This window comes from Osmia lignaria, chromosome 10 (assembly GCF_051020975.1).
Source record: "Osmia lignaria lignaria isolate PbOS001 chromosome 10, iyOsmLign1, whole genome shotgun sequence".
Classification (NCBI taxonomy): domain Eukaryota; kingdom Metazoa; phylum Arthropoda; class Insecta; order Hymenoptera; family Megachilidae; genus Osmia; species Osmia lignaria.
The window spans coordinates 14,418,792-14,440,687 of NC_135041.1; the positions used below are offsets into that span (position 1 = coordinate 14,418,792).

At 42.8% G+C, this 21,896-nt stretch overlaps 1 protein-coding gene across 4 annotated transcripts in view; it reads right to left on the minus strand.

Moving 5' to 3' along the window:
• Bap170 (Brahma associated protein 170kD) overlaps positions 1-21,896 on the minus strand; it is a 33,737-nt gene that overhangs the window by 5,614 nt on the left and 6,227 nt on the right. For 2 of the 4 annotated variants that reach the window (XM_034340061.2, XM_034340062.2), the window contains exons 3-11: positions 12,706-12,803; positions 10,078-10,229; positions 4,197-4,669; positions 3,566-4,083; positions 2,807-3,192; positions 2,514-2,730; positions 2,042-2,432; positions 754-1,113; positions 29-229 (exon numbers count right to left, since the gene is read on the minus strand). In XM_034340061.2, the coding sequence (XP_034195952.2) occupies positions 29-229; positions 754-1,113; positions 2,042-2,432; positions 2,514-2,730; positions 2,807-3,192; positions 3,566-4,083; positions 4,197-4,669; positions 10,078-10,229; positions 12,706-12,803 (2,796 nt within the window). The remainder of the gene's footprint in view (positions 1-28; positions 230-753; positions 1,114-2,041; positions 2,433-2,513; positions 2,731-2,806; positions 3,193-3,565; positions 4,084-4,196; positions 4,670-10,077; positions 10,230-12,705; positions 12,804-21,896) is intronic. The other 2 variants (XM_034340065.2, XM_034340066.2) reach the window with 2 other exon arrangements.

The following is a 21,896-nucleotide window of genomic DNA, read 5'->3' on the forward strand; positions in this document are numbered from 1 at the left end:
TAATTTACTGCAGAACTGTATGCCATACCTTGTCACAATTGTTAGTCATAATAAATTTGGCTCCGTTAAGCCTTTGTATTTTTTTGGCAGGAATGGGTGTAATAGCTGGCTTTTGTTTCGAGTTAACAGGAGTCTTTGAGAGTATTGTTGATGTTGTAGTTGTTGGAGGCTGTGATACGTTAATTAATTGTTGTTGCAGTAACCTCTGTTGCTGTTGGCGTTGGGCAACCTACAGAAAAACACGGCTAAATGTTTGAAAAAAATACTTACAATTTTTTTTACAAAACCATTTTTATATTTTTTCTAACTATTACTCAGGAAAAATTCAATCTCGAAAACCATGCGTTTGTTAGTACAGTTCAAAATATTATTACTTCATTTATTGTTAAGTATTATTTGTCAATTTTTAACTAATAAAATACACAGGTAAAATTCATTGAAATTCATGATTCAAAATAAACGACAGCATAACAAAAAGATAATATTTGTATCTACCTCAAACGCAAACATAAAGAAACTTTCCAAAATCAACATTATTAAAACATACATTCGCTAAGTATGATTCCAAAAGTGATCCTATCTTGTAAAGTGGTTTTTCTACAATATAAATATATTTTACTAGACAAGATCATCATCGAAGTTTCATATCAAACTCAATGTCTTAGAACTTGAAAAAAAAAAAAAAAAAAAAAAAAAAAAGAAAAAGAAAGGGTACTACATACAGTTTTCATTGTTAATGTACAACAATGATACCTGGTTGCTGGTTATTAGCTGGTTGGCACTGATGCTGGATGCGATGCTAGCAGTAGTGTTTGTTACACAGGCAGTAGGGGTAGACACACAAGTCGCAGCAGTACTGGGCATGCAGTCGCTGCTGACCGTTACCTTAGTAGCCAGAAGGCTTTTTATTATGGAACTGGACGTGGTACCGCTTCGATTATCTTCCTTTGCAACTACCTGGATAGTTTGTGATTGCTGTTGTACTTGCTGCGGTTGTTGCGGTTGGTGTTGTACTTGTTGCGGTTGTTGCTGTTGTAATTGTTGCTGCTGCGTTTGTATTTGCGAACCACTAGACAGCAATGCTTGGCTCAGATGAGGATGCGATACTGACACCTAAGTAACAATAGCGATAATGTAATTATGATATTACTATAACATATTTCATAGCAACAGAAGTATTTATTTCCTTATTTTTAGATGCAGCTTAGAAAAATAAAAAGTTAAAGAAAAGTTTTAACATTATGCTATATAACAGTATTCGTTTGAATATTTGCTAATTCGAATGTACAGTATCATCATTTCACACAAATGGTTAATTTATAAATGAGACTAAATAACTGATCCTATTTCGTATGAAACTGATAAGGCATAACAGTTAGACACATTCTCGTAATGGCACTATGTTTATTATTAAGCATGATATGAATCAAATAAAACGAATGAAATTAGCTGCTTTGAAAACAAAAAGTATAGTTATTATAATAATATAAGATATAGCATTATACTATGATAGATACAGATTTCAGTTGCACAGAAAGTATTCCAAGTAAAATATATATTTAAGAAATTAAAGAATCTAAATCATGCAGTAATAAAATCCTTTGAGACGTAAGACACGATAAAATTAAAATACCGATCAAACTTTATGAATATGAACGTATAAAATGGTAATTTATAATTATCTATCTTTAATTATGTACATAGGTTTGCAGTTAAGTCCCGTTTATGCGAAACGAAAGAGAATTATATTCATTACGTTTCGCAATGAATTGTAGAAGAAACTTATAAGCATTTTAAGGGAACTGTAGAATAAAATTCAGTATAGAAATTTCTGTTTCGAATAACCTGGACTTGACCATTTGTACATCTACTTATCTGCATGCAGATGTAGCGATGGGGTACACAGGATTCGATGCATGCAAAATGTAAATTTGTTAAGGAAAGCCCATATTATATAATAGCGTTGTGAAACCATAACCAAAATAAGAACCAAGGTCATGAATGGTAGAGAGAATGGTAGAAAGCTAGGGTTTGGACCCACCTGACTTTTAGAATCAACCTTGGTGACTGGATTTTGGGATTGATTTGCAGTGTTTGAGGTATTGGAGGGTGGTTTTGGTGGGGCAGATAATTGGGCTTTCAGAATAGGCGATGCTGGGGCAGGAATTCTTGGAGGCCCAGATGCAGGATTGTCTAGGGCCGTGCTATCAGGAGCAGGACTTATATTCTTGATTGTACGCTGTTGTACGGGAAGCACCTTTACTGGCGTTGCGTTGACTGCTGTAATTGGAGCTGTGTTAGTCCCAACCGCAGTTTGGCTCGGATAAGTTACTTGGGGAGGTGTTGCCCGTACTCTGATTCCTTCATAATACTGAGTACCACTTGTTTCACCTTTCAATGGATTTGGTCCGACGCTTCCACCAAATACAGATCTGTAAATAAATTTTTAACGATAAACCAATTATAACCTCGTAGAATTGTCATAAATTGTAAACACCGGCTAGGTAAATCACCTAACGCATCTTGGAAAATGAAGCGGAGCAATTACGCCTCTCCTGCCGATTTTTGTGCAGCAACCGAGATATTTCTTGTACAATTCTTCTTGCTCTATACGTACACCTGGTGTAGGTTCAAAGGTAGCTCTTAACCAACTTAGAGCAAATTGCTCGTTTTCCTGTATGATTTGTTGATGCGCGTGCTGTTGAATGGAATTATTCGCTTCGACTGCTTCTGAAGAAGGATATTTAAACAGGTGTTATAAATTAATCGATATTGCGATATATCATTTATATATGTTAAAACGTACTGTGCGTAGTAGATTTTGTTACTGTCGCAGCTGGAGTAGTAGGTCGCGAAGGTGCCGGGCTAACGGGAGCTGGTGTTGCAGTAACTGTAGCTGGTGTAGACGGTACAGAGGATGAGACTGTCGCAGCTGGTGCGGTAGCGGTGATCGGAGTGTTTTGAGTAGTGTTCGGTGGTGCCGCTACAGTGGACACTGTTTCGATTACCCTCATCAAGATACAAGCCTTCGGTCCGTAACTTTGCGCTTCTACAGTAACAAGGGCGACTAACGTGTCAATAGCTCCGCGTACCCGCGCGACGCTAGTACATGGTCTTTCACCCAAAGAAGTCAAAGCATACAAACATTCCAAGGTATATACTAAAAGAGCTATGTCGTTCAAAGCTAAAAACCTGAAAAACAAACACAAATTCTTTATATAACGCGTGTTTTTAATACGTCAAACATGTATATTCTTTATCGATAACGAATACATTGCGTGAATAAAATCCTCCACAGTATGATTATCTACCAATATATTGCAACATACAAATTGTGATACATTATTCTCTATCTTTTACAATTCTAGATTTGAATATTTGTTAAACATAAATGATGTACATGTAGATAAACATAATGCAGAGGGATTTTTCTAAAACCTTATATATCGAAAGTAGTTTAAACTAAATTTTTACCAAAACATTTTTCTGCAAGTATAAATTATTCTAATCGCATAGTGATATATCGTTATCATTGAATATAAAAGTTATTTTACAAAAAATTCACCTGCATATAAGTTCATATACATTGTCCTCTAATCCAAATGTAACAATTTCTTCATTACTGTCTTGTTGGCTAATTTTATTAAGCACCTCCAAGCAGGATATAACAATGAACCTGTCTTGGGATTCAATTCCCTTTGCCACACATGACAACACAACATCTGTTATCCTCTCACCGGCCTCTTTTAAGATTATTTCATTCGCTATGTTTCCTAGTATGTCAAAACCAAGTTGATGTAAATTGCTCCACCTTGCTCTCACGCATAATAATACAAATCTCAAGAAACATCGATTCCTTCCTAATACGGCTGCGTTTTCCGGTGTAAAACTTAGATTCCGCAAAATAGATGCTATCTGAAGGACACGTTGACCATAAGGATCTTGCGTGCCCAGCGTTCGTCCAACACAAAACAAGTCTTTATCCTCTTCTTCAAACTTTATGGAGTTTTGGTTCTGATCTCCTCTCAGATTGTCATCTTGATGAGACCCTGTTGGATCCAATCTTGGACAATCTTGAGGTACCTGCAACGATACAAATTTTCTTTTACTTTGAAACAATTCCAAATTTTACTCGGAACGGCTGTAATCGTCTTGAAGAGAGGCGAAGATCAGAAGGAACAGTTTTTTTATCTTACCCCTTCGATTTCCATCGACGTAGAAGCATCATCGTTCTCCGTCGTCGATAAGGCGGTGCTTTTGTTTTGCTTCTCTTTTTCTAGGATCTTCCGCCTAGAGAACGTCTGCGGACTCGCAGTCGGTTTCTTCATGAACGCCCTCTCGTTCGTCAGGTCGATCACGTCCTGAGAGTCGAGAACGTCCGACCAAAAGGAGTTGATCGAGTAATTCCTTACGCGAGAGTAGACCTCGATGAAGAGTTGCCGCGTGCCCGGCGAATCGAAAACGCCCGCGTGAGCGAGAAGAATGTTCACCAACCGGGGATACTTATCGAGACGTAAAATGTGTTTGCCCTCGTTCGACAGTAAGGTGCAAACGTTGATGGCAAAGTCTTGCTCGTTGGGAAGAGGGGAGAGGAGCGAGAGTGCGAGCTTATCGTAGTTGGATGGTTTGTAGAGGTCCGACGAAAGGCCATTGTAGTCACGAAGAGATTCTGCCAAGGACACGAAGAGAAATTGAAAAATTAACACCATTAATCGACGATTCATTTGTTTTCTTTTTTTTTTTTTTTTTTTTTTTTTTTTTAAATAAATCACATATGGAAAGTCTGCTCTATTTTTCACGTAGAATCTAAGAAAATAAAAACCGTTTTAGATAGTTTTCATGTTCGCTTGTTAATAGTGATATCGATTAATTTTGCCAAGCTTAAAGGGAAAGTAGATGCGCTGCTACTTGCTTGACCGGCGACGCTCCGTGCAACTGGTGTGATCGACAAATTACGAGTGTAAGTAGGTTGTACTCGGTCAGGGTCAGACTTCTCTACGAGGCAACGAAAATACCTCGATCGAGCGGAAACCATGCGCGCATCCAACTAATTTTACTAATCGAATAGAGATTATTAGCAAATTTTAACAAACTGATCCCTCCATTTTTTCTATAAAAATGTATAATATAATTATTCGCAATAAACTACCGAAAGTTGTAGAATACTTTTCTGACAATTCATTCGTGTAATAAAAAATATAAACGTTCCAATCTCTTTTCATTAAGACATCCTATATGTATAAGTGCAAGCGCATAAAATACGGATGTCCCTTTATCTCCTACGCGTCGACAATAATCTGCACGCGTTTCGTACGGTGCTTTCCGACATCAAAGTGAACTATGTATTCCTTTCTAACGGTGCGGCACGAGTTTCGTGGAACACTTTTCTTCGTTTCGAGTAGAACTGGAACCGGTAATCGGATTGCTACCAACGGAGCAATATTATCGCAAAATCGCGGTAATCTTTTTAGCCGCAAAACCGCGATCAATATCGCGCCGTCCCGGGAGAAATGCTACCTTTTGCCGGAAACTATGGAACCCAGGGGGGTCCAACGATGGAACTCCCGTTGACGAGTAAACGAAAAAAAGGAAAAAAGAAAAAAAGTTAACGGATAGGGTAAAAAGGATCGTTGATAAAATTTTTTTTCAGTTTGCCTGAACTGCTTCATAAAAAGACTTGAATTAATTGGTCGTATTAAGCGCCCGGTTTTTTTCTTTTTTTCTAATTATTTTATGCAAGAATCGACAAAAGTTCTACGCTGAAGAAGACTATGCATATTAGACGCGGGAAAGTCACATCGTTTATGAATCATGTTCGTCGGTAGGCGCTCGCAAAGGATCATACGCACGGTTCTTTGTAACGTTGATTAGAAATAAAAAAAAATCGAAGGAAGGCAATAATTCTTGGGACTAATTGAGGACACTTTCGAGAACGAGCGAAAAAGGTCATGTCTAGCAAGAGTAATGAGTTGACTTCGATTAACCAAGTAAAGATTCGCTTCCAGGCCTACTAGTTAACAGGACTTTCCTAGCTCCATCTTGACCTAATTCTACCGCTTCATCTAATCGGTTAAGCAAATCTTTGCTTCAGCTTATCGAGGTCCGCATTACAATAATGAAAAAATGTACTTGTAATTTCTGCTACTGATCTCGAGCAGTAAAACACAGTTTTAATCTATAAAATCATTGAATACGAACGTTTACATCAAGTAAAATCGAAGTTGACATTTAATTCGTGCGTTTATACTGCTATACACGAACTGTAGATCGTATTTAATAACTGCAATTGCTTCTCGTGTAACGCCTATCAGTCACGATTACTTTACTCTTATCCAACACGCAGCCTCACCTCCACTGTTCGCCTTTAAATAGGACGTTCAATCAAATTATTACTTTGTCCATAAAGGTTCAGTGTACATTTTTAAATATATTCTAAGATTGCTTAGAAAGGGAAGAATAAAAAATTTTCTTCCTGTGAAATTACATGTACGGTTTACTGATGTTGATAATACGCAGAGAATGTGTTTGACACGGTGCCAAATGTTGGTGGAAATTCTAAAAGGAGGCGCTCGTAAACTGTTTTAACTCGATTCTTCTCGGCGATTAAAAATAGTATAAATGTTCGGTATAAAAAGTTCACCTTATTCCATGTAGTTTATACCGAAAATTCACAATAACCTGTAATTTCATAAATTAATGTTTATTTCATTGTCATGAAGACGTTGATGAAGATAATGCAGCCGATGCGCAGCAAGTAGAATCATTTCTCATTCTTCGTTTTGATAACAATGGAGAACGGCTAATGCACGCATGTTGTCTTTTCCCGCGTTCTGTCAATGCACTCGTGTGTAAATGAACGGCCTTACAAGAAACGACCGATAACCGATAGAAGAAGTAATTTAAGCTTCTGCTTTGCTTCTCGATCGTAAACACTGAAGAATGCAAAGAAAAAGCAAATTGAAAACATTATATTATACGAATAAATTGTCCAAGTTGGTGATATCTCGATATCTCGATATCTCGGGGGTAGCAATTTACTTGGTAAGAGGCGTTAAATTCACGGTGTGGATAAGGGCATAATTTTGGAGTGACGCGCAAGGTGCGCAAGGGGAGCTGCGCACGCGAGGACGGTGCTAATTGGCCGTAAAGCACGACAAACGTTGTAACAAGCTATGCCGCGCTGCTGTGACCAGTGGCATAGAGTACTCGCGTGTATCGATAGCACGCAATCTAGACGTCACCAATCGGAAGAGCGACCGCCGGTTCTCTCCTGGATGACTGTAAAATTCAGGCAACGCGGTAACCCACGGGATAAATAGAGACAGAGAGAGAGAGAGAGAGAGGGTAGCGTAGCGTTGGAAATGTTAGTGGGGGGTTAGAATCGGGAATTACGGAGCATCGCGCATGCGTCCAGAGCGCTGTATTACACTGGGAGGATCGAGGACTCGCCGCGGAACACGTATCCCCGCAAACGCTTATTGATTGTGACTCTCGCATCGTGTCTCCCTCTTCTGTCTGCGCTTCTTTACAGTTCCTCTCTCTTTTATATTTCTATCTCTTTTGAGCTTCCGTTTGTTTTACCATTTCTAGGTTTCCCTGCGGTTTTTCGTCTCGAAACGCGCATACTTTTCATTCTAACCGACAAAACGACCGACGGAGCACACGGATACGTTTCGTCTCCGCAGCTTCGATTATTTTCACTCGCGAATTCATTCGCGAAGCTCGCGGAAAACTTGTGTGTATTTTAGTACAGAGAATTTAATTAACGCCATGAATTTTAATACGACGCGTGTATAGAAGTGTGATTTATGCGTACGTAGTGTACGTAATTACCATTTTCATTCGAAGCAATTTCCTTATTTTCTTCTCGATTTTTAGAATTTAAATTTTATTAACATGTTTCTGCGTCGTTTTTAACCTTCGAGTATTTCTATTGCGAAGTTGGAAATATTTATCTCAGAATAGCCGTGTAATAGTTCAGAATCTCGTAATTAATAAAATAAAAAAATTAACAAATTTAGTCTTCGTGATCGTATGAATCATTTTTGTCGAATTAGGAGTTGGGAGAGCGTCGGTGAGCTCACTGACGTCCAAGTACAACTGAACGTCTACGCGTAGCGAATACTTAACAAACGGTTTAGCGCGCGCATCACGCAACTTCGACGCCTCGATATAATGTTACGCATGAACGCGCGCATACAGTACCAGAACAGATAGGACTTTGCACTGATACGCGCTTCTTAAGCGTAACATTGATTTTGCGGTGCACGCCCATCGTTTCATCGGCAAATGATGCTGTCGTTATAACTGTAAACACGATTGTTATAGGTTTTATAAAAAAAAAAATAAAAAAAAAAAAAAAAAGAAAGAAAGAAAGAAAATTTCTATCGACCTACACCTACGCGACGTTGTAGGTAATCTATGAAGAAACAAGTACTCTTGAAATTTATACGAACAACTTAGAAAGTTACTTTCGAAATGTATAATCGAAGCTACGCGTTGGTCAAGCCAATGAGAAAGTCAACGTCTTCCATCGAGTCGATGAAGAATAAAAAAAAGTATAGCATGCGAGCCGAGGCGAACGTGACGTCTGCGGTGCGGTCGGGTCAATCCGGAGTTTCAGCGAATTCAGTCGACGTGGTTGAAACGGTCGAAAGTGGTAAGTTACCAAACGTTCGGCACCCAAGCGTTCCCCCGGTGTGTCGGAGTCGTATTCATAACGAAGGTGTGGGGTAAATGGCTGCAAAGGAGCGATGAAGAGAGAACGATGGGAGTTGGTGGAGGGATGTGGTAGCGGTAGCAGTTCGGCATGAAGCCGTGAGTCGATCATACGCAGGCGCAGAAAATATAGACCCGCGTTCCGACAGTCGTAGCGCGGCTACGGAGGTGTATGCGTGTTCTATGTATGTCATGATTATTGCCCATTAAATTATCTTGCACACGTTGAGCGCGCGTTCTACTCTCACTCATGATACACGGGGCCTTTGCGAATGTATATAGGTGGTAGTGTACGTTGTTAGAGGAGGTATAACGCGTATATGTATCTAGATACGTATGTATCGTGTACACGCACGTATTTGTTCCCTGCCAGACTGGGGGCTGCTCTCTATCTCTATATCCCTCTCTTCTCGCCCGACAACAGCTCCACAGAAGCACGTCAATAACCCGTTGCCGCCTCCGACATGCGGCATATAGTGCATTTATAGCGCGAGCTGTGCGCGCACATGTGCTCCCAACACACATTAACCGATGCTTTTTTTATGAAACGAGTTTTGGGGCTTTCACCTGTTTCCAGCCCGAGCCTCTTGCACGCGTCGCGCAGCGCCACGCCACAGACGTACTACTTCGGCATCTCTGCGCGCACCGGCTGCTCTTTTTTATTTTTGCTCGATTCTAATCCTTTTCCTCAAAGTACCGTGTCGTTTCGACTGAGATTAACGACGAAACGTAAATATCGTCGCTCAAGTGTCGGAAAATGTGAAACGATAACGGGCACGCGTGCAGCAGCCAGTGCGTTCGAAACTAATTGGATTCCGCGTGTAATTAAACGAGAAAATATTTTTCTTTCATACAGAGGTGCATTCGAATAAAAATCTGTAGGTAGCAGATCCTAAATGTAGCCACCCACCAATTTTCGATGGTTGTTTCTGTCAACGGGGAATAAAAAAAAAATTGCTAACGTAGCGAATTATTGAACCGTAGCACTCGTACCCACACACGCGTATAGGTATCGTTCGTTTGAGAGCGAGCGAGATAGGTCGATCGTAGCGGGAAAGAGCGAGAAAAATAGAGGAACAATGCGCGGTGGAAAACGCATTTGAAAGTCGTTCGAGCGTGTGTGGACGTGCATACGAAATGCAACGAGTGCACACACGAGGAAGTTGATAAAACGATTGTAAATTCCGCGGTTGATTCAGCAAATGTTACGGGCTTTCCATACGATAAAAGTGTGATCGGAAATTAAGGGTGAAGTTTGAAAGCAGCGACCAAAACCTGATGTAACTGCGATGCTTCTATGAATAGAGCAGAATTTACATATATTATAAGTTTAACACCTTTACTTTGAAGAATGATTACCTGCAACGTTGTGTTGATGATGATTATAAGTAAGAGGAACGGAGTGTAATGCCCTGGCAGACCATTTTCTGTGTCTAGAATCCTCGTCGTCGTCGTCGGCTTGTTGGCCATCCTCTCCCAGGAAATGTACCTTTTCGTACCTGTCCAAATACCTGAAACAAAGTGTTCCACTGTCAGATGATTCGTCGTCTATGACAAGAAAGATATATGAACATCGCTATCTCTTGTTACATCTCTCCCTTCTAGTTTCTATTCCCATGAATATTCGCCTAGTCATCTTTGATACATCAAATATTTTTGCACTTAATACCTGAATCTCGTGCAATCATAAATCAAACATATGGAAAAGGAAAGAAAACCAGTACAAAGATATTTTTCGTGTCTGCGTCATCGTCGAGCCATCGTCGACTCGTTTTAGCGTTAATTATATTTGATCGTAAGAAAGAAAATGAAAAATGAAAGAGCCAAGTAAAGCAGAAAATGGACAATTAGTCATTATTAAAATGCGCGCTCCGTTCAAGTACGAGAAACAAAGATATTTCCAGTCGAGAAGGGAAAAACTGTCAAGGTATACACAATCAACTTCGAAGACAATCGTTCCTTTGTATCGTGACTTCTCTGTTCTTATTCCAAATGTAATAGTAATAGTCAAAGAAAATATAACTTGAATACGTTGCCTTCGACAACGTCTATTGCGTCCCTTTTCCAAGAGTTCCCAGTCATTCCCAGAGTTGATGCGAAGAAAAGATGATAGGTATGTTTCGTAAGATACACGATTCTTGTAAATTCGTAAAAAAAATATTGTTCCTAATCTTAATTATCGAAATGAAATTGATGATTTGACGACCGTACGATCTCCCAGTTAGCGAAGACACCCTGCATAGGAAGAGAGAAGAGGACACAGAGTCGTGGGTGGGCGAAAGAAAGTGGTGGGGATAGGTGTAGTAGATCCATTCATGCACCAACGTAGAGTACGGAAGGTGCAGGCGTTGGAGCACCCAGCCAGAGCCTGATTGGCCGTTGCTGGGTGCAGACTGAGCACAGACACTTTGACTACTACTGTGGCCTGTCGTCGTCGTCGTCGTCGTCGTCGCCGGCGTCGATTGTACAATGTGTGTAGATTGGGAGTAGGAAAGCGTCTACTAAACGTGCTTGCTCTCTGGCGAGTGTAGGGTCCGGCAGAATCACGTGTCCCGTATCTGGATCATCGCACGGCCGCGGCCGTCTATGAATGAACAGCACGCGTTTGAGAATCCCCCTATGGTACCCCTTACAACAGCCCTTCACGGGGTTCTCCCTTATAAAGGATGTTACTCAAATCTCTCTACTCCTAATGTTCATGTAATATTTAATATAACGTAGGACTAGAAAAAAAAAATATTTCAAGTTAGGATAGTTATCTTAATACTTTTCTACGTAGAACGTTCCCAAGAAATGACCTACGTAAAGAACAAAAGGTAGAATATTCTTGTGGTCCGTGAATTGCATGGATAATATTGCACTTATGTAACTCGCTACAAGTTAACGAGATTATATCTCTCTGATTGCTCTACGGACGATCTATTTCCTCTTGGTAACAAGAAAATTCTAGACATTAGCTCAATGAATATTTATAATTCGTGTATTTGAATATCTTGAATCATCGTTGATCCATTGTTACTTTGAAATCTGAAGGTTTGAGATAACGAGTAAGGTGATGCGACAATTGAAGAGAAGCAAATTATGATTAGTCATTCGATTGATATAAATAAAAATTCTATTTCACGAAAGGTACATCCCGCATCGTTGAAAGGGCCAGATGTAGAGGGGTTGGAGCGACAAATATGAAAAGTAGAATGAACTGGGAAGAATCGAACGCGTTTGTCCTTGTTTGCAACCGGTGACACGGTGGTAACAAGCTTGCAGAGAGCTTACCCGGAGAAAGAGACAGAGAGAGGACAGCGACTCAGGAACCACGTGGCTCGTCAGCGAAGCCGGTATGAATGAATGAATGAACGAACGAACGTACGAACGTACTATACGATACGAAAAATGGTGGTGGGGGGTAGAGGTAGCAGTGCCGATACGCGGTGGTGGCCGACACGCGGTAAAACGTCGCTGCTCTCCTACTCTTGCAGACGCTCGCGGACTGCCAGACATAATGGAGCATCGTGGTGCTATGACAATCGCAGGGCTACCGGGAAACTTGCCACGAATCGTTTCTATCGCGCCGGTGGCCATTCAACTGTAACACGTCTTATCACGCTGATCATCAGCCACTGTTATCTCGAATTTTCTATAATCAATTGATTAGTCAAAGAAAGGAGAAGGCGAATTCTGAATTAAAAAAATATAGCTTGGCCTGAAGGGATCTATAAGGCCCCCTCGAGAGAGATCCCCATCCGCAAGTCACTGACCAGAAGTATCAGATGTCTAGGAAGGGCTGTAAAATAAACAGGCAACGGTATCCTTTAAAGGCGGAAGTTGAAACACTTCCGCATCATCCTCTCTGGGTCAACGACTGCTGTTCCTTGCGGATGTAGGGTAACGAGCTTCGACAGACGATTCAGGGGTGTGTAGTTCCAAGTAATAAGCAACAATATACGAGGCTGTTACCTTTTAAGTTAAATATCATATTTTACCGCTTACCTAAGGTAAATTTGTTTAAGGCCAACCCCGCTATTCACGCAACCCTTCGGTAGATGGAATTGTTCGCACAACGATGTCCACTCGTTCCGAAGGTTAACCTGAAACATATAAAAATGAATTAGATAAACTATAAACGAACCTTTTTACTGCGGCATATCTAACCAAGTAAGTAAAATATTCCAAGTTTGATCGTTCGTTTATGGTTGAGCGCAAACCACTCTCGAGGACGCGAGCAGTGGTGTGTACCGAATACATATATGTACATATAAAAAACGCGATCCATCAGTATGTAGTCGAACGCGCGAATATGCTGAGAAAGAGATAGGATGCTTCCAGGGGAATTCCTGGTAGCGCGAGAGGAGATAAAACGTCCCGGCAGGATATAAATTTCTTTGGCGGTGCTGAAAAAATAATCGACGATCGTGTTACGCGGCACGTACGTACACACACACACACACGTACACGCATGTGGCAGCGGATGAAGCTGAAGAGAGAAAAAGAGAAAGAAAAAATTCGAGAAAGTGGAAGTAAATTTCGAATCAAATAACGTGGGGGGCGTCGGTGATTCGAATACTCTTGACGGTCGCCAGTCTGAACGCGTATCTTCGGTATTAATTACCGAAGATACTAAAAATAAAGTCCAATCGACGGTGCAAGATGAGCAGCGAGCAGCGTATCTAAGGAGCAATGGAACGTAATGAAATATCGTGTATAGCCGGAGGGCTCTCCCTGTTGCACGGGTGCATTCGTCGTAAACGGAACAAGAATGGAAGGAGGGAGGCGCGAGTCGTGAAATCGACATAGGACGGATGGACGGACGGACGGACGGACGGACGGACGGACATACTGGGTCAGTGCTCTCTGGATCCGCGCCCGTTTTCTTTGCTATTCTCGTCACCGCGACGTTCAACCTTATGAATCGGGAATGTGGCGCCCCACTGTGGACGACCTCGCGACATCATCGGCCCTCGTCAAAACGATGCGACGCTTCAACGAATCCCTAACAGTTAATGAAGGTGAATGCACGAGCAAAAGAACAATCGAGCAATGCATTTCAATTAAATGCATACAATTATTTTTCAGATCCCTCAGCAGAGAACCTTCCAGATGCAGTTTTTTATATTTTTTCTACCGAGAAATTGTCGTTTGCGAGAAGTCGGTACTTTGGCCCCAGTCATTAGCATTGGTTAGCGCCTGGCAGGCTACTTTACCATTGGCGTATACTTCCAAGAATTTGCTTTCATGTGCTTATTGTGTAGCCGTGTATAATAAATCCTTGTACAGAGGGTTACAGAATATGATACATCACATTTAATTTTCACACTTTGTTTCCTATCTTCCTTATCTTTCCAACAGCTTCTCAAATATTGACTGATAATATGAATTTGTTCACCAGACGCAACCCCCGGCGTCGTTGATTGCGAATATAATAATTATATTTGTGAAATTCAACTTTCCGTTTGCTATTATTTTTCACTGTTTCTTTGGTTTAATTACACGTTTCAACTATTTAATTTGAAAGATCGAGAGATTAAGTTGGATGCGGAGATACGAAATCTGGATCACGATTGTGAAAATTGGCGCGACGTTAAACGTGTGAAAAGCTGAAATTAATAGCGCGATCATTACGTAAGCAGCCTTGAATCATTGATAAATGTGATGTGAAAAAGACCCGCCATTTCCGCGTTACTCATCAAACAAAAATCGGTAAAGTATCTAAAACTTTGAAATTATAACGCGTGAACGTAACGCGCTAATTTTTCAACCCCTGTTTCTTACCCTAAGAGAATCGTCAATCCCATGAGAGAATGATAAGTAAAGCGATGGAACCGTTTTACCTGATCTTATCGGCCATTCTACGCGTAGCTGGTAATCACACATGTGCTTTATCCGACGTAAACATACGAATATGGCAAAGACTTGGCTTTTATCGCAATATATTATCATATAAAACTACCTAACTTCCAGGGGCCTCTTATTAGTCATTAATCCTTCTGACCTGACGCTTCATACCGATAATGTAATTTCAAGTTTCGGTCACCAGTGAAAGAGTAGAAGAATCGGCAAACCACCCTATACCTAAGATCATTGTACCATTTTAATTTGATTGATAAAAGAATGATTTGTAGTGAGATTCGTTGATCGTAGAATGCACACATACCCACCCATATATACATATATAGGATATAGTGGCGCCGATTAGGTAGGACGGTACACGCGGTTCCCTGTCTGGCTTGTAATCGTACGACTTTGCTTGACCTTGGTAGTATGAATTACAAACGCGCATGCGCGGGGACGTTCTTCGAGAGCGTCGAACGTATCCACTCCACGTGTTTGGCGGCTCCGAGGGACTACATGATGAAAGTGTCTTTTGCCGCCACGTGCTCGTTGGGGTAGGACATGGTCTCTCTTACTCTCTCTCCCACCCCCTCTCGAGCCGGTACTCTTCACTCTCTCTCCCCGACCCTCAGCCGTTGTACTGCTGCAACGACTGCCGTCGCTACTCTGCCTACAGGTCCGGCGCGCAGCGCGTTCCGTTCCGTTCCGTTCCGTTCCGTTCCGTTCCATTCCGTTTTCTTCTTCTATCGCGCTATCGGCTTTTCCGTATTTCCAACAATTTACCGCGACGTGCGCGCACGCCACGGTCCTATCGCGAACCATTTTCTTCCTTCTTTTGTTTATCAAGTTGACTGACTGCCCTACTGGTTACCATTGACCCCCGTCACACGTTCGAACCCCTTTTGCCTTCCTACGATCTTCTTAATTACAAATGTTAAAGCTATCAAAGATTTTCATTATAATTAAACCGACTGGCAAAGGGTGCATTTTACCCCTTTGCTCCGAAGAACTCCGAGCTCCGAGCACGATGGCACATTTATCTTTCATCGGCTATAAAGTAAAACCAGCACCGTACACGGGTCGCTCGTTATGCTGAAAGCAGTTGGAGCTGCTGCTGGTGTACTCGTAGGAAAAAGAGGATAAATTACTGTAACGCTCTCCTTTCAATCCCCGCGAATGTCGTTAGACGCGATATCGATGGCGTCGCTAACAGTATGCATCAACGGTATTCAGTACCGTCCAAGTAATCCCCGGGTAAGTCCAATCTATTTGGTAATATGAATCATTTGATTTGCTATACCGAGAAATAATATTTTTTAAAGCCACAAATTGTTTCCCGGATGTAAGCCGTGTCTAGAAGGGACATATTTCAATCTTTTCGTAAGCATTGCAACCAGTCTCGTCAGGGGTTTAAGGACGCGCTAATACTCGATATGAGAGTGTTCTAAGACCCCTACTTTATACGTAGATGGGGTGTCTGAGAAGTTCCACGTATTATTTCTCCAATATTCTAAGCAGAGATTATCCAACAGTTATTAGAAATTTCAAAAGGGGATGATCCAAAGGAAACGTACAGAAGAGAGCCAAGAATACTACCAAGTATCCCAAAATTGTCTCTGTTCGCTCTTGTTCATTACAATAATAAACACAATTATCTTCTTTTCTGCTATAGTCTAAAGGAATTTGTAAGGTGAAATAGTACGTTTCCTGACCAAAAACTAATCCCACTAATGTTCCCACTCATATTCCTATGATAACATAGATCTATTTATGGAGCTACTCGAGGCAAGAATGCTCCATATGACCCAAGGATCAATTCCTCCGCATCGCGATACCCTTCGAAAGGGGTCACCCCTGGATGTAATCCGTGGTAAGGGTGGTCCAGCGATGCGAAAAGAATCCTTGTAACCAAGGCACGGATACTCGTCAAGGAGAGAAAGCGAAACTGGCAGAGTGGCGATTCCGGCGTTGACGTTGCGACCAGCGTCGAGGAGATTCGCTTTGCCTTGGATAGCGTCGCGTCGCGTCGCGTCGCATCGCGTCGCGTTGCGGCAACGGCCCTGTGATGGCAAAGCAGAAAGCAAGTTGAATCGCGGAGAGAGAGCCCCACCATCACGTGGGCTCGCAGGCCCACGGCACACGACTGACAGTTCCCAGTCAGCTGATCGTCCACCGAGGAGGGTGAGGAGGTAGCAGTAGAGCAGCAGTAGTAGCACGAACCAAGAGGTGGAGGTGGTGGAGGTGGCGGAGGAGGAAGGGAAGGAGGGCGGAGGGGTTGGCGACGCGCAGTCTGCCGTCGTCGTCGTCGGGATCAGCTGATCGGTGGAGGTGTGCTGGTGACTGACTGACTGACTGTGAACTCTGAATGAACGAACGGATGAAGAAGTCTTCGCTCGCGTGCGTACACGTATAGGGAGAGCTGGCTCTCGGGGGAGGGGGAGAGCGAGAGCGCGTATGCGCGCGTGCCTGCCTAACTATGCGCCAGAGCATTCGCGAGGGAGCGAACGAGTGTTTAGTATCAACGGAAGTGTCCCAGGACAGAGGCCAGGATGACCTAGTGTCGCTCTCTACACGCCCGGCCACCTTCGACTCCACCGGCTACCGTATGGGGTTGCTCCTGAACACGTGCTCTTGCCTCCATTACGCTTCATTTCGCGCCAACAAACATTTTCAACGACTGCTCGTTACCGAGTTGGTTGCAATGACAATTTCATTCTTCTCATTACCTATCAACTATTATAATTAACTCGCTGATTAAGGTTTCACCGATGTGAGATGAAATGCGAATGTCTCTTGATTGACTCTGATTAACGTTGCACTGGTAAGTGTAACTGTTGAAACGTGACTGAGCTATAAGAGGTGGTCATAGTACTTATGATACCGTAGCACGTATGCAATAATCTTATTGATACCTTCTTCTAATGGGATGAAGTACCCTCGTTATGGGTATAGAGGTATATCACCCAAATGAAAGGGCTGGATCCCGTGATAGCGACGATGTTACTAGTTATCTTTTAAAAAAGAAACATCCCCACCTGTACGGTTAGATAATCATATACAGAGCACTTAATAGCATAGCAGGGCTGTTTCTCGAGACAATTTACAGGAACGTTGGATCTGTCGAAAAGTTTTGTAGAAACAGTTTAAATCGCGGAAGCTGTGAAACGCGATATTTAGTAGACCGGTTCTGTTGAGCACTTTCTAAAAGCATCTTCTCGCAACATTCCACCCTCTGGTCATGAAAAACAGCCACGCTGTACATTACATCCAGCGCAAACGACTGTGGTGTAGTCGGCTCGGCTAGCTCGAGATTTACATTTTCACCCGGAGGATTTATCGTACGGCGATGCATCACGAGTTTTACAGCCGCGCAAGCCAACATCTCAGGCAAACGAGAAAGATAATCTTGGGAAGGTCGATTTGCAATTGCGTAACGCCACCACTAACGACGGTGTACACTGTGTATATCTGTCCGCGACACAGTAGACGAAAGTTTATGTTCAGAACAGAGTGCCATCGGCGAGATCAAAGTGACAGTTTCACGGAAACTGAGCTTTCAACGTGTTTCGCGGCAAGCGTGTGAAGGATCACCGAGCACCGAGCACCGAGCAGTTGGATTATTTTTGTCCGTCGCTTGAATTCATTAAAAAGACAAAGATAGCCCAAAAGGTACACTCGTAATTATAACGCACGTTCATAATTGCTCTCAATTACCGTGCCCTGTCCTTTAACCGTGTATGATCGCTCGATTAATGCTTTAATGGACGCGTGTAGCATTCGGTTTCACGGTAGCGACAGTTTGCCTGTGTACGCGTGTACGTAATCATCGCAATTGAATACGCAATACACACGACCAGAGAAGAACAGAAACGGTCCCTTGTTCCGTCGGAACATATAATAACCAGACGAATTTGGAATATCTATGGACGGTATTTCAGAATCGGTAGGACAATTTGAAATCTCCAATTTGTAACGTGAACTCGATGTTCCGAGAAATCAAACATCTCGCTCTTGGCACCTTCTCATCTTATTCATCTTATCCTTCAGATTCGCAAATAACCTATACAAGTGTTTCAAGTGTATCTGATCTCAAGTTAAATTATAATAAAATGTGTTAAAAAGAATTTGAGTATTTCCAGGACACCCTGCATACAGAATAACAACTTACAATACGTAACTACTGATACGAATGTTTCAGTTTTCTTTCAGCGAAGTCTATAAAAGTTTGCGCAACACAAACGTTTAACGACGTTCCCGGTGTAATGAAATGTGTCGGTGTGTACGTAAGAATATACAATATGTACGTGTAAAAGTAATACGAATACGCGATATTTTCTTTTCGGTAAAAGCGGGAGCCTCGTAAAACTTTGGGGTCTGTTGGCATTGTCGGGGCATCTGTGAATGCATGCGGGTGCCACGTTGTGCACGCCAGTTGTCGCAAGCCAAACAATGCCCACTCTTTTCTGTCTCCGCACTAACTCGTTACATAAGATAAACTAATCTACAAGAGTTGCGACAAGAGTACACGACCAACGCTCCAATGAGATATCGTGCTTGCCAGATCCAACTTATTACGAAGACTTCCCCCCGCCCCTCAAACACACACATACAAAATCTCACCGTCTACCGAAAGTTTCCTTTTTATCTAAGTCAGTACATCGCGATGTTAGATCAATTATATAAGATCTATTGATCTATAACCTGTGTCTTCTACGAGTACGACTCGGTGTCGTACAAGGCGATGAGTTAACAATTTTTTTTAACCTATGCATGTAACGAAAGCAATGCACTTGAAACTCTGTGCACGAGACGCGTGCAATGCGGTTTGCAAATGGATCGAAGTCGGTTTGATAAAGGAACAACGAAGAGAAAAGGTACAGTGACCTCTGGCGATGGCTCGTGCTCCAATGATGGCTTACCAACTGGTACACGCCGTCAAGCCAAGGCCATTAATACCGATGCATCTTTGCACACTCGACGCGGCCGAACAGAGATGCGAAAAACACGGCGAAAAATCGAGTTATTTGTCTTGCGGCCGTTCGAATAACGCCAGGCACGCACGCGTCCGCAAGAAATTCTCTGTTCTCGCCTCGCGGCTAATCAAAGCGATGCTGATTATTATTTTTTTACATGGTTAACAGGGAATTCCTACTTTCAATCTGGATGAAAATATCACTAGACAAGAAGACACAGTACCAATAATTCTGTATAACGTGTCAACTTGCCCGTACTTGTTTTCCTGTTAATGGTTAAAGGAAGTGGAACACTTTTATGGATACATAGAATATACGGAACGAATCGAATCGTTTGAAAATTTGCTTCTTCCTGTCATTAGGCACGCCACGTTAACACTATGAAACCAAGGTACACGGACGTACTGTACGCGTAATTATAACTTTTATCGAACATATGTAAGTTCAAGCTTTGAATGACGTTACGCCATTTTTATTTATTTCAATGACTGACTAATTAGCGATCAGAGGGATTGAAAAAATCGAAGGGAAAAAAAGAAAAGAAAAAGCAAGGGAGCAGCAGCGACGCGTTTAAAACGTTACGGAGACGTTTTCACGTTGGCAAGAACGATCGACGAGTTCGAATTGAGGCGATATGCTTTCCTTTGGCTCTCCTTTATCCATCTCACTCCTTCCTCGACTAACGGTGAGCCCATCTTACGACGGCAGAACGTATACCTCAGGCTATCTCTATTTAATCTCGTCGAGGCGAGGTTGCCGTTTCAACGCTGCCACGAGGCGTGCTCTCGGAAGTGGTCTGCCCTCGGTTGCCCGAATGGCAACGTTGCACGGCTCAGCACCTCTCCTCGCTCGCTATCTCTTTTCCGTTCAAACGCTTCTCGCTTTCGAACTCTTTCTGCGTTACTCGGTATAACTCGACCGCGTCGCGTCGCGTCGCGTCGTGGTCTCACACGCGACATTCGCAAAGGAGGTAGTAGGTGTCGTTACCTACGATTCAGAGACGAGCAAAGAGAAGAAATGCAACGAATAGCACGATCATCGAAGCAATGTCATTCGTGAAAAGTAGCGATTCGATGTTCGAGCCTCGAAAATGCAGTAAACGACTGTAGGTTTAAAGCTGAACGTGTAGGCAACACGGGCGAATATTTTCATCATGGAAAAATTGTAATTCATTTGGTAAAATACTCGATATTAATGCAAACTTTTTCTTTGAACGGAGTATCAAACGGATGTCTATTTTTTCTCCCGTGAAGAACGCAGTCAAAGAACGTGCCTCCAAGTGAAAAGTACTTGGCCAATTTGGACACGGGGGTGCACATCAGCCGAGGCGCGTGCGTGGGACAGGCGTGCAGGCAAGAAAGCAAGCAAGCAAGCAAGCAAGCGATCAGACCAACCAACCAACCAGGCATCTCAGTCTCTTCGGTGTCCCCGGGTGCACATGTGTGCAGGGCATGAGGTCGCTCTCCTCGTCGTTCGATGTGTGAGAGCTCGACTGCCCTCTCCCCCGCAGCAGTGGCAAAGCGACGTTGCCGATTGTTCGATGCTTGGGCGGGCGGTGATGCCGGTATGCGTGTGGCAGGGCGCGGCGTTGCCATATCGACCGTGCCTCATCACCGGGGAGCGAACGAGCCAACCTCGCTAACCTCCCTCCCTCCCACCTCCTTCTTCCTCGACCTCCTCGCACCGTCTTTCTCGGTTTTACATTCTCTTTTTTTCATTTCCCGCCTCTCTTTTCCTCTTCTTTCAACCTTTCTTTTCGACTCCTTTCTCTTTAAGGTAGATTCATATTAACCGTTCAGACACGGAACGGTTACGTTCAAGCAAGGCAGCAGAGTTTCTGACTCTGAATTTATCGGAGTTTAGTAAGACGGTATATAGCATACGGGTTAATAATCGAGATTCCTTCCCTTGTAAATCTACTAGTTTTGAGTAGTAGGTAATCTGAATTTATCAAGGAGGAGACGCAAAGTGCCGCGCCGCGCCGCGCGGCACCTGACTGACTCAGCATTACCGACTTCGTCGTGGATTCCTCGCACGCTACACGCACTGTGTATAGCGAGCAGACCAATGCCAGACTACGGTGCGTGCCCATTTGACGGCCGCCGAAGACTCTCCTCCGTACCCAACAGCAGCCAGTCGCGCCCTTGAACAAGCCGGACACTTGCAAACGTACCGCTTTCCCTCTGTCTCTTTTTCTTTTCACGTATCTTTACTCTCCGCGAAGAGATTCTCGCTCTTTCTTCCGAGGGCTCTTTCCTTTTTCCTCCTACCCCTCCAACGCGTCTGTCGCCCCTTCTCTTTTCTTTTTCTTGCCGGAACCGGTAGGAGCGTGATGTTCCGCCACTGCTTCTTTGACAAGACGTTACGCGAAGAAAATCT